Source organism: Megalops cyprinoides, chromosome 16 (genome assembly GCF_013368585.1).
Source record: "Megalops cyprinoides isolate fMegCyp1 chromosome 16, fMegCyp1.pri, whole genome shotgun sequence".
NCBI classification, from domain to species: domain Eukaryota; kingdom Metazoa; phylum Chordata; class Actinopteri; order Elopiformes; family Megalopidae; genus Megalops; species Megalops cyprinoides.
The window spans coordinates 25,210,480-25,222,755 of NC_050598.1; the positions used below are offsets into that span (position 1 = coordinate 25,210,480).

General features: G+C 45.0%; 1 protein-coding gene across 1 annotated transcript in view; it reads left to right on the forward strand.

The window, feature by feature from the left end:
• mcf2a (MCF.2 cell line derived transforming sequence a) overlaps positions 1–9,753 on the forward strand; it is a 28,339-nt gene extending 18,586 nt beyond the window's left edge. Inside the window, exons 14-30 of the mRNA XM_036548570.1 lie at positions 705–787; positions 1,172–1,257; positions 1,380–1,446; positions 1,701–1,816; positions 2,468–2,537; positions 2,746–2,838; positions 3,050–3,142; positions 4,581–4,706; positions 5,359–5,580; positions 5,972–6,064; positions 6,186–6,264; positions 6,392–6,455; positions 7,886–7,995; positions 8,386–8,498; positions 9,171–9,277; positions 9,411–9,514; positions 9,713–9,753. Of these exons, the coding sequence (XP_036404463.1) occupies positions 705–787; positions 1,172–1,257; positions 1,380–1,446; positions 1,701–1,816; positions 2,468–2,537; positions 2,746–2,838; positions 3,050–3,142; positions 4,581–4,706; positions 5,359–5,580; positions 5,972–6,064; positions 6,186–6,264; positions 6,392–6,455; positions 7,886–7,995; positions 8,386–8,498; positions 9,171–9,277; positions 9,411–9,514; positions 9,713–9,753 (1,667 nt within the window). The remainder of the gene's footprint in view (positions 1–704; positions 788–1,171; positions 1,258–1,379; positions 1,447–1,700; positions 1,817–2,467; positions 2,538–2,745; positions 2,839–3,049; positions 3,143–4,580; positions 4,707–5,358; positions 5,581–5,971; positions 6,065–6,185; positions 6,265–6,391; positions 6,456–7,885; positions 7,996–8,385; positions 8,499–9,170; positions 9,278–9,410; positions 9,515–9,712) is intronic.
• The last annotated feature ends 2,523 nt before the right edge of the window (positions 9,754–12,276 follow it).

The window sequence follows — 12,276 nt, forward strand, 5'->3', positions numbered from 1 at the left end:
ATGTGTCGTATTCTTTAAAGACCCACTTATTTTAGTTTTCCATGGGGAGTCTGTGATGGGGGAGGCCTGTTGATCCTACTTGATGGTTATTGCGGAGGCGTGTGTGTGTGCGCGTGTGTGTGTGCGCGTGTGTGTGTGCGCGTGTGTGTGTGCGCGCGTGTGTGCGCGCGTGTGTGCGCGTGTGTGCGCGCGTGTGTGCGCGTGTGTGTACGCGTGTGTATGCGTGTGTGTGTGAGAGAGAGAGAGAGACAGAGTGAGGGGTTAGTTGCCTCTTTGTTTTTTTTGTTGTTTTTCTTTGGGGGGGGGGGGGGGGGTTCTTCTAAAGACTGTGACTCTGCCATTTGAAGTGAAGAATACTGAGAAGGGGGAAACATCAAACAGATCCCTGACATGCACTATTATCCATTTGATCTTTGGGATCAAGGCAATCTTTCCAAGATGGAGAATATCAAGCGAAAGGTATTCCCTGCGATTAGGATGATAGCACGGCCTCATCTGGTGACAGCCTATGATCTTCTGCTTAAGGGCAAGTGAACAGAATCAAAGGAAAGATGTCTGTCTCTCCAGGCCACAGATCAGCCCTATGATCATTATCACTGCCTGAGCGTTGGAGTTTGATTGGACGAACAATTACCTGCTCATCAATGTTGATTTGGTGCCCCTTTAGAGGTCCAGTCTGACACCACTTGTTTTGCTTTTCCCAGAATTCAATTCCGGGTTGAAGTTCTCCTTCGACATCTCTCTCCCGGGCAAGAGGGCGTCTCGGAAAAGCCCCAGCTCTAGGAAGGTAGGACACTCTAAACCCTGGCCTATATTCCCGATGGCATAAGCTGAGTGATATATATAGGGGTGCCTGGCAGTAAGAGCCAATATGAAGACTGTGCAGTCATGCCAGAGGCAGCGAAGGATGATAGATTGGCCCTCTAGGACTTCACTGGATGCTAAAGCTTTTTCCGGAACCCTTGGCAGGGAAGATTAACAGAGAGTCTGTGATCATAGTTTATGATTCTCAAATGCTGCATGACACAATATGGTGGCAACCACTGCAGATGTGCCTGGGCTGGTTTCTTATACCTGATCATGAACTAACATGCGAAAAAGGCCTGGCAAGTTGTTTTATTTACTCTTTCCCCACTCCTTCCCCATTCTCACTCTCTTCCTCCTCTTTTAGATAGAGGTGATGCATGACTACGAGGAGAATCGCAGCTCTCTGTCTTTCAGCCTGGAGGGGGAAGACAGTCCAGACCTCCTCAAGCGGTGAGCGTCTCTGTCTTTACACTCTTCTGTGTGTGGTTATTAGTGTGTCTTTGTTTCCTGCTACAGATGTGCAGTGTTACTTTTGCATCACTGTCACTTGTTTCTCTCTGCTGTCTGTCTAGTCATGTGATGAGGGAGCTGATCGAGACAGAGAGAATCTATGTGGATGAGCTGCTGTCCGTGTTGCTGGTGAGAACCCGTGTAATAAAATGTATGATGACATTCAGTATGATGCTCTTCTTTGCAGCATACATATACAGTATCTTTTTTCCTGTGCAGTTAGGTCAGAACTGTATGCTCTGGAGTTTTTTAAACCCCTCTGTATAGAATTATGCCTATGAAATGCTAATGCGTGAATGGGTATCCTGTGCGTTTTCTCTCTGCTATGTCAATCACGTATGAATTCACAAACACATACCCTCCTGTGTAATTTAACACCACAGGGCTACAGGGCAGAGATGGATAACCCCGCCCTCTCAGGACTCCTCCCTCCCATTCTGCGCAGCAAGAAGGATATCTTGTTTGGGAACATGCCCGAGATATACAACTTCCACAGCAGGTTAGGCACTGCCTCTAACTATAACACGCACACACACACACACACACACACACACACACACATATGCAGGCTTTTGTTCAATCTGAGCTGAAATAATTAGGTTTAATTGAGTTTTTATTGGAATACTAATCTAATTTTCAAATCACCTTTGTGGAAGAACACACCTGGTTCAAGATTTGTTCTACGACTGACAATGTAAAAAGTAAAGATTCCCTTTCATTGTATTTTTGTAAGTGTATCAATTTAGCTACTTAGATTAAATTATTTTCACACTAATTAAATTGAATTAGTCGATCAATGTATTACTTATATAGGCCCTATGGAACATTTGAAAAATCAGTTAGTTAAGATATCTGCCCTCAGTCTGGGGCAAAAATCAACAAAAATTAGTCAAAGAGGAACATTTACTTTATAATTCATAAACCATTAGCACATTTATGTAAAAAATGCATGCAAATGACTGTCGAGAAAAGTCCATTCTTTTAATTGATTCACTATGTGATTAAGAGCTCAATTAAACCTAATAAATACAATTAATTTTGAATGAAACTGCACAGTGTAACCTCAGCACTGGGCAGGGAGATGTTCCCTGTGTGTGAATGGGCCGAGGGCCTGCCCTGTGTCTCACCCCACACTCTGCTCTGCTCACAGACTCTTCCTGCAGGACCTGGAGGGATGTCTGGACACTCCAGAGGGAGTGGGGGCATGCTTCCTGGAGAGGGTGAGAAACAGAGAGGACGTGTGTGTGTGTGTGTGTGTCTGTGTGTGTGTGTGCGTGTGTGTGTGCGTGTGCGTGTGCGTGTGCGTGTGCGTGCGCGTGTGCGTGCGCGTGCGCGTGCGCGTGCGCGTGTGCGTGTGTTTGTGCACGCACGTATCTGTGTCTGTGTGTGTCTGTGTTTGTGTCACTGAAAGTTTTTGTGTGTTTCCAGAAAGAGAATTTCCAGGTGTATGAGCGGTACTGTCAGAACAAGCCCCAGTCTGAGTTGCTATGGAGACAGTATTCCGACTGTGCCTTCTTCCAGGTAATCTGTGAAATGTCAACCATTTCTTTACCCTCCCAACTGTTTTGTGTGGGTTTGTTGTCTTTACCAGTTGCTGGCAATGTTTAGTGCCTCATTGTCATGTTACTGTACAACTATCTGTGCTATTCATCAAGTATGTGCATGTACATTTCAAGTCAGTTGGTTGCCAAAAGTTGTGGAAATGGAGCTTTTTCTCTTCCTGCCTGTGTAGGAGTGTCAGAGAAAGCTGGAGCACAAACTGGGCTTGGACTCCTACTTACTGAAACCTATCCAACGCCTCACCAAGTATCAACTTCTACTGAAGGTCAGATTCAGAGGGCACCATGCCTATCCAGGCATCTAGGCTTGTGTAGTGAAAGAAACCAAAGCTTAAAGCCAAGGCAAAATGTTCAGTTGGATATATAAAGCATCGATTGATCAGATACCCCCAACTATATTACTTGGGATTCATTTTGAGATTCTAACTGACCTCAAGAAAATCAGTGAGCTTCTGATTAGCTCAGTCAGCTCAGGTAATCAAGCAAGGTTTCCTCATCTTTCTGCTTTCTGGCACCCTGTGAATCTCCAAGTGCCTGTGAGCTGCTTAGAGGACATCATCAGAAATGTGTTAGTCCTCCAGATGGTACTGTGGTGCACTGTAGCACTCATAGCATGAGAAATAGTCACTGCAGAATGCATGTGTGTCTCATAGAATTGTAATCTCCTGGGCTCCTGCACAAATACAAAGATTGTTGTATTGGAACAAGCTTAATATGCAATAGGCATGTCCAAAAACACAGGGGTGCAAGAAGGGAGGAAAGCATAAAAGGAAAAATCCATTTCAAGCTTGAATAAATTCTGTATATCAATTTAGAATTATAGAATGCAATTATGATACTTTTTTCAGAGAAACATCCCGTGGAATGTCTTAAGAATATGAAGAATATGAACCTCAGTATGTTTTGAGTAACTTTGATCACTGCTCTTTGTTTCACAGACCATAAACGGTGTGTTTAAAAAAATGACATAAACTTGGCAGATTGTCCTTGCCAGAGTTCATTGTTTATGGATTTAAGGGGATCAAGGATTACAGATTACAGTCTTTAATATCTATTCAGGTTTATGTGGATTACTTAGCAGTTTACTGAGCATTGTGTTACTAATACCTTAGCAAATTAAGGAAGAGATAAAGCCATGCAAAGAAAAATGCCTTATTTTAATAAGCACCATTTTGATATGTATTAATTATAGATCAGCCTGTCACCGAGGGACAATATGATTGTAGATATATACTGTGTACATGCCATATGCTCCAAATGCATGTAAATCAATCCAGTTGTTCATGTTAATCAAGAAATCCATGTTTTGGTGCAAAATCTTGAGAACTGTGACACAGAATAAATGCTAAGAACAAGAGACCATTTGAAGGAAAAGATGTGATCTTTTCAGTTTACCACTAATTAATTAACAGCAGCGTTTTAATGTCTAGAATATGAGAACTAGCCTTGTCTTTTCAATGCAACATATGTAGTATGTAGTGTACCTTCAGTATGCCTGTGTGCATAGGACCAATTCCCACAAGGCTAATAAACGTGAAAGCATAATCAATTCATTATAATAACTTCTGCCACCAAAGCATATCTCCAGGATGACTTGTCTCAATTTACCTCTTTCATGATCATCTCTTACCTTTACCTCTTACCATGCGCATATTGCTGCATGGGAGCTTGAAAACAGACTGAAATCTCTGTCTCCTCCCACAGGAGTTGCTCAAGTACAGTGCAGGTTGTGAGGGAGCCTCCGAGCTGCAGGGGGCGCTAACAGCCATGCTGGACCTTCTCAAATCTGTCAATGACTCCATGCATCAGATTGCTATCACAGGCTATGAGGTGAAGCATTTCTTCATTCATTCATTCATTTTGTACTGTGCTGTGTTATGTTGTGTTGTACTGTAATGTCATTTTGTGTTGCATTGTATTATTCCCTGTTGTGTGGTACTGTGTCATGTTGTGTTATGTTACATTGTGTCCTGTTGTGTTATGTTACATTGTGTCCTGTTGTGTTATGTTACATTGTGTCATGTTGTGTTATGTTACATTGTGTCCTGTTGTGTTATGTTACATTGTGTCATGTTGTGTTATGTCTTTTCATGTTGTGTTGTTAGTACATTCTGTTGTGTGGCACTGTGTTGTGTCATATGTCGTTGTACGATGCCATGTTGTGTGGTACTGTGTTGTATTGTGTCATGTTGTGTTGTAATGTGTCGTGTTGTATAACGTCATGTTATGTGGCACTTTGACATGTTGTGTTGTATTGTATTGTGTTGTGTTGTATTATGTCGTTTTGTGTAATGTTGTATGATGCCATGTTGGGTAGTACTGTGTTGTGATATGTTGTGTTGTGTTGTAATGTGTTGTGCTGTGTCCTGCCTTATGACACCATGTTGGGTAGTACTGTGTTGTGATATGTTGTGCTGTGTGGTACTGTGACATGTTTGGCATATTGACGCCATGTTGTTGTCGTTGCGCTGTGTGCCTGCAGGGGGCGCTGAGTGACCTGGGCCGGGTGCTGATGCAGGGCTCCTTCAGCGTGTGGATCAGCCATAAGAAAGGCTCCACGCGGATGAAGGAGCTGGCGCGCTTCAAGCCCATGCAGAGGCACCTCTTCCTGCACGAGCGGGCGCTGCTCTTCTGCAAGCGCAGGGAGGAGCACGGAGACGGCTGCGACAAGACCGCCTCCTACAGCTTCAAACACTTCCTCAAGGTAAAGGCCCCTCGCAGATTACATCCCAGCTCAGTGAGGCTACCAGTAATATAGGGAGGTGCGTGTGTGTGTGTGTGCGTGCGTGTGTGTGTGTGTGCGCACAGACGTGTGTGTGTGTGTGTGCATGCATGAGGATGTGCGTACGTGTGTGTGTGTGTGTGTGTGTGTGTGTGTGTGTGTGTGTGTGTGTGTGTGAGTGTTATATGTGTGAAGACAGATAATCTTCTGTGGAAAATGCTTTGAAGTATAAATTTAAGACCTGTGGGTATGCTGCAGAGATCACAGTTGCATGCACAGCTGACCTGCTGCTTGTTAGTTCAGGGGTACAATGCATTTAAAGCAGGACCACAAGATGTGAACAGTGTGAAGTGTGTTTTTCTTTTCCCATCAGATGAGTGCAGTGGGCATCACAGAAAATGTCAAGGGAGACGTCAAGAAGTTTGAGATCTGGTACAGCGGCAGAGAGGAGGTGTACGTGGTGCAGGTGCATGAGGTTTTTCTCTCTTCTGGCAGTGCCGTCTCTGCATTTTCTACACCTGCTGAAATATTTACTTGTACTTTTCGGCCCACACACTTCTGCATCACGCTCTGTTTTGATTTAACAGGCGCCATCCGTGGAGGTGAAGCTCGCCTGGCTCAACGAGATCCGAAAAATCCTCACCAACCAGCAGAAGCTTCTCCGAGGTTTGCTTAGTGCTGGTTGTTTTGCACCCACCCACTGCTTTCATCAATAATGCATACTTTCTCACCCTAATACTCTCTCTCTGTCTCCTTCACTCTCACTGTTTCCTTTACTCTCTCGGTGTCTCAGAAGAGTCCTATCACCACAGCCCAGCGTCAGACCAGATCCAGCTGTCCCCACCCCTGTCTGACAGGTGAGCCTGTCTTGCATGTAGTGTCACACTGCTCAGTGATAGTCCATGTACCCCATCGGCTGTCAACAGGAGCTGCCATAGTTCTGAATCTGCCCATCACTCTTTTACTGTAAGGAGCTATTAGTGTCAAGTAGAGGGTAGTTAGTTGCCAAGGCATTCTTCTGTCAACTGTGTATCAAAGTAGACTCTTGTGATGTCATAATACATTTCAGGATATGTTTTCAGCCTGAAAGTTGTGTTCTGAACAATAACTCAGGGAACAGTGTGAGTCAGGCAAGCGAGTAGATCCAACGCTACGCCAGTTTAGTCAGGCACTTTGTGACGAAAGCCAGAGCCGAGTGTCTGAGCATGTCCTGCGGGAGTTTCGCACAGGCAGTCATGTGAGGGTGAAGAGGTGTGACGTGCGCAAGATCCACACCTCCGGTGTCTCGTTGCCTGTCCTGCAGGGGCGTGCGGCTGTCCAGAGGCATCCGTAAGGGCTGCTTGCCCAGGCTTGCCTATGCGTCCCTGTCGGCTGATGTGTTTCTGTGTCTGCGTGCCCGAAGCCCCAAGCACCAGTGACACTCAGTGTTAAACTCAGCAGGACGCCCCCCCTCCTCCTCCTCCCCCAATCACCCCCCCCCCCCCCCCCCCGCTGCCGGCGGCCACCCTGTCCTATGCGCGGGAGGTGACTCGGTGACCGAGGGCTGCTGTGTTTGCATACTGACCGTCATTGCACCCTGTCCCACCCCCCCGCCGCCACCGATTCCCCTCCAGCGGAGGAGCACTCCTAACACGTCATCCGAAAATCAACCTCCATGCCAACGCACTCCGTCCCCTCCCCACACCCCATACATGGTACCAAGGAGAGATTTTGCACACATCTCTGCAAATGCTGTGCATTGGTTTTGCGACGTGCATGGAATGCGAAAGCAAGGAAATGTTTGGTTTGGTTTTGTGGACATGTTTTTCTGCTGTCGAATCAAAAGCACTTAGAAGGTGGGGCTCGCTTTTTGAGATCACATGCGATGTCCAAAACAGTGCCCAATCGAAAACAAGCGCCATTTTTCAGAATCTGATGTGGACACCCCGATACCTCCCTTCTTAATACAAACTGAATTAACTTGCCCCACTGACTCAGATCTTGATAAACCGAGACCAAATTTTTCACTGTCAGAATCTGCAACTGAATAAAGCTAAAAGAGGAAAAAAAAAAAAAGAAAAAAGAAAAAAAGACGTGCGCTTCTCCTGAACAGAGGCCGTGGCGTGGACTCTCTCCAGAGAAGCTGGGGCAGAATTGCATCCGATGGTTTTAATTTGTGTTGAGCTCTTTTGCATTCTGCTGCACTGCTGGGTAGTTTGGCTGGTGTCTCTGTCTGCACCGTGCACATGTGGAGCGCCGCTCTCTCCTCACTGCACCGCTCAGCTCTCTTTGCTGTCCTTCCTCACAGTAAGCTGCAGAGGGCGTCTGTCAGCTCCGAGGAGACCGAGTCGGGTCACACCAGTCCGGTCTTTCTGGACCCGGTCGTCTTCTCCCCTCAGCATCAGCAGAACCGCCGCAGTGAGTGCGCTCCGAGTTCTGGCCCAAATCAACACAGGCTGGGTCCAGAGTTGTCACTAAAGTGCTCATTAAATGCATGTAATGTAATGTAATGTAATGTAATGTAATGTAATGCCGTTGAGTTCTGCGATACAGATGATAATGGGAACATTGGATACAATTGGACGATTAATACATTGGAACATTTACATTTATACTTAGTGACTTTATGGATGCTCTTATCCAGAGTGAGTTTCAAAAGGTGTCACAGGAATAACAGTACATACAAAAAAAAAACAACAGAACACATATGGAGACGTGTCAATCTGTACACGACTGAATGAATGCTGGAGCTGAATATCTCTATCATAAATAGAACATCTGTGGTGTTCCTCTCCCTGCCCTTTCTAGGCTGGCCCGGCGCCTCTCACTCAGTGGATATCTGTGAAGGTTTGGAGGTCTGGAGGGGACCCAGTGACCTCTCAACCCTGTCAGACACTGAGGAGGAGGATGCTGCGCTGCTGGTGAGTGACGACCTATGGTGAAGTCACAGACATCAGACAGGTTTATTTCAAGCTGCTCATGGGAGCTGAAGTACTGAGGTGGTTCAGATGTACTCCTAAACTTCCAACTCCTCTGAACAGCACCTGGAGCGTTGTCAGCTGGGGTAATCCTGGCTGTCTATCTGATGAAGGATGGCAGCTGAAGTGTCTTAATTAACATATGTCTTGGGTAGCTATGATGCCATTAGATGATTTATTAACCACTGTCAGCAGGATAAAACACTGGATTCGTTTGGATTGAACATTGCTCCGTTTCTCCAAGAGAAAACTCTTAAAAGAGTTCGAAAGACCTCCTCCTAGAGCAGAAAAGAGGAGTGGAAGAGCCCTGTGTTATATAATTCACTGTAGTGTAAGGGAGCAAGTACTGGGGAAAATGTGTGCCACACCTATCTTTCACTTCCCATAAAGCCTTGTGAGAGGCCTGCCTCTTCACCACCTCGGTTTCTGGGCAAAGTAGGCCAGAAGTCACAGGATGTAAAGGTGTGGTGAAGAAAAGGAGACAGTCAACAAAAATCAAATGGCAAAGAGATCAATCAATCAGCACATAACAGTGAAGTCATTCCAGTAATGTTGCAAAAAGGTACAAGACCCAGGTCATCTGTTTCTCCTGACCCTGTGCTGTCCCTTCCCCAGGTCCCAGGCAAGTACAGGGCCTTGGCTGACTGTGAAAGGCCTGATGACCTCATCATAAAATGTGGTGACATCATCCAGTTGCTGCAAGAAGACAATAAAGGGCAGTGGTAAGTGGTAAGACAGGCAATAGCTCCCTCTACTGTTGCTGTCTTTAGAAGTGCTGCAATGATAACCTGTGAGTGCAGCTGAAGCTACTGTGATCTGGACAGAGTGCTCTCGCTCTCCCTGTGTCTCTCTCAGGCTGGTGAAGAATCTCAGTCGAAGGCAGGAGGGCCGGATCCCGGTGGGTAATCTCCAGGTGATTCTGGGAGACAGCAGCAGGGGGCACCCAAACAGGCTCGGAGGTGAGGACGATTTGTTACTCTTGCTGCGGATAAGTGGATGGATTATTTGAGGGATGTCTAGGAAAGATGCTTTAATATATGCTGATTTTTGGTTTATGGAAAATTATAAAAGTTTTGCTCCTTTTCCTGCTATTCAACATCCTCCTCTGTTAATTCTCTTATAGTATTTGATTTGCTTTTATTTTCCTTTTCATATAGGCACAGCGAACATAAAAGCGCGGAAGCTCAGCACTCCCTGAAGGGGTGATGTACTGTCTCCCTCCAGTCTGTGTGGGACACTCACTTTTAAACTCATGCAGACCAATTGCCTGGTAAGTCTGGAGAGCCCTGATTGGTCATGGGAAGGGAGAGTTGGCCAATCAAGGTAAAACAGAGGCTTTGGGATTCGGCATTCTAAAGAAAGGGAATGCTTTACTGACTGTTGTTCCTTAGCGGAAGGTTTCCTGGGAAACAGCACAAAGGAAATTCCGGTGTGAAGACTCTTTAGGCACTTTTTTCAGGTGGCTTTCAGAGATGGACAAGGGCCCTGGTTCGACATTGAAATGATTCACCTGAAGCTGGGGTTAACTAACCCAGATATTACTGAGTTTCCTGGTTCAATGGGGAAAGGACGTTTACGTCCTTTTTGATCGTTGCTGACAGAGGCCAGAGGAGGCACATTATATGAGATCCGCCTGACTGGAGTCAGTGGGTCTCACCAGCCTGGTGCACATTCCACACCCATCCGCTGCAAGGCCTGGGAGTATGACTCAGACCCCCCTCACATCAGCATTTCTTCACAATGTGTATCTGGAACAGGTGCAAAATGGACAGTAACCATCCATGTCACCACAGACACCCGTGTCCTGACAGACTGACCCTCCCCTTGCTGGTGTGGTAATGAGCATGTTGTGGAATAGTGGTAATCCAGAGCACTGTTATTAGAGAGACATTAGGAATGTGAGATTTCTTAAAACGTAGTGACTGTATCTTTGCCAGACTATGGCCAGTTGGGATTACTTATTGGACACCTGTGGTCTTTCTTTAAGTCATTTAAGACTGTAGTTTACTACAGAGTTGTCCATAACCCTTCAGCTCCTCAACAATGGCTGCTTGGATGTATGTTTTTTAAATAATCTTTTATCATCAAGAAACATCCTAATGTTTTATTTACGCTAATGACATTTTTTAAAACAGGAGGATTCTAGGTTTTGAGAGATACATGTCTTTTCATCTGTATGTAACTTCAGTGTTCATCCTGGTGGATTGGAAGATTAATTTAACCCTCAGTATTTCTTTTTTTTCTTTCATTCTTTTACCACGCCTTCCTCCGTCATTTCCCTCCAGAGGATATTCTCCTCTTACTGTCGCTGAGGGTTTACCTGCCAAAAATGCCGTGCCATAGATGCTTTGGTTGGACTTTTGGGGATCTTTTGTGAACTCCTTTTGACACGGTTGGTGTTTTCTCAGCAATACTGTGAACAGTGACATGAGCTGGCATCTCGTTCCCAACCTCACAAAATTACATACTTACTTTCAAAGGCACATTAATTAATTAAAAAGAAACAAAAAGGTAAAGCAACAATTAAGCAAATAAACAGAGAACATTTATATTTTTAAGCTTAATGAGAACATGGTTATGCATGGATGACAGATGTATTTTCTGGTGAAAAAGTTTTTTTTTTTTTTTTTTTTTTTTTTCTTTGCGCTGCGCTACCTCGCTTACACAAGAAACAACTGTACATACCAGGCCCGGTGCTATGGGGGTATTTAGGGGTGCATTGCACCCCCAGATGGACCTCAGTGCACCCCCAGTTTTCTGCTTATATCCCCATGTCCACATAGTATTTATTGTTTTTTTTTTTTTTTTTTAAGTATGACCTTGTACTCCTTCGTCGATTGCAGCTGCACCCCGCTGTATTTTATCCTGACGCCGGGCCTGGGACAGACTCCTATAAGAATACACACAGGCTCCCAATGGACAGATATAATGTAAAAATGGAGCTTCAAAAATTGCCCCATACATGAATATCACAGCAAATGTAACCGTCAAATTAACACATTTGAAAATTAGCGATCAAATTGCAAACTCAGTTAAATTGGAAGTGTTCATCACATACCGGTTAGAGTGGATGGGTGCACATACTGTTCTGTCACTATCTTTGCCGTGCGCTGTAATGTTTTTTTTTTCCACGATGGCGAATACTCTGCAGCAGCAAAAACGCGAAGGCCGTGCGGCTAGTTCGTTCCTACTGCGTCAGAGGGAAACGGAGATACATATTGCTGCACTTAACCTTCTGGTTCCCATTAAACCGAATAATACAGGAAACATGAAATGCACCCACGGCGTCGAACGCCTAATTAATTATTGATTGCGAACTTATATGAATGTGCAACGTCAAATCAAGCCTCGGTTGGAGGGCCGCCTTTGATATCGCAGCGTTTGAAATGGAAATCAGACTTTAGAGCAGCAGGAGCCGCTCCAGAGCGTACACATTTTTTATGTTATTAATTTATTTATTTGGTATAAAGTTGTTCCCCCTCAGCACGAGGCGGCAGTGTGGCCTTGTGCAATTATATTTATATACCGTCGAGAAAATCCTGTTCCGCTGCAATGTAGTTTGTTCATTTGTTTCTTTTCCGTACATTTAATTGGCTGCAGGTTTTGCACTTAACTGGCGATAAAATATGCAGGAAAAAAAAGCTTAAAACTGCTGTCCGTTGTGACAGGCGCTGAATATTACGTTCTAAATGTCTGACTGGAGAATATGCATGGCATCTGA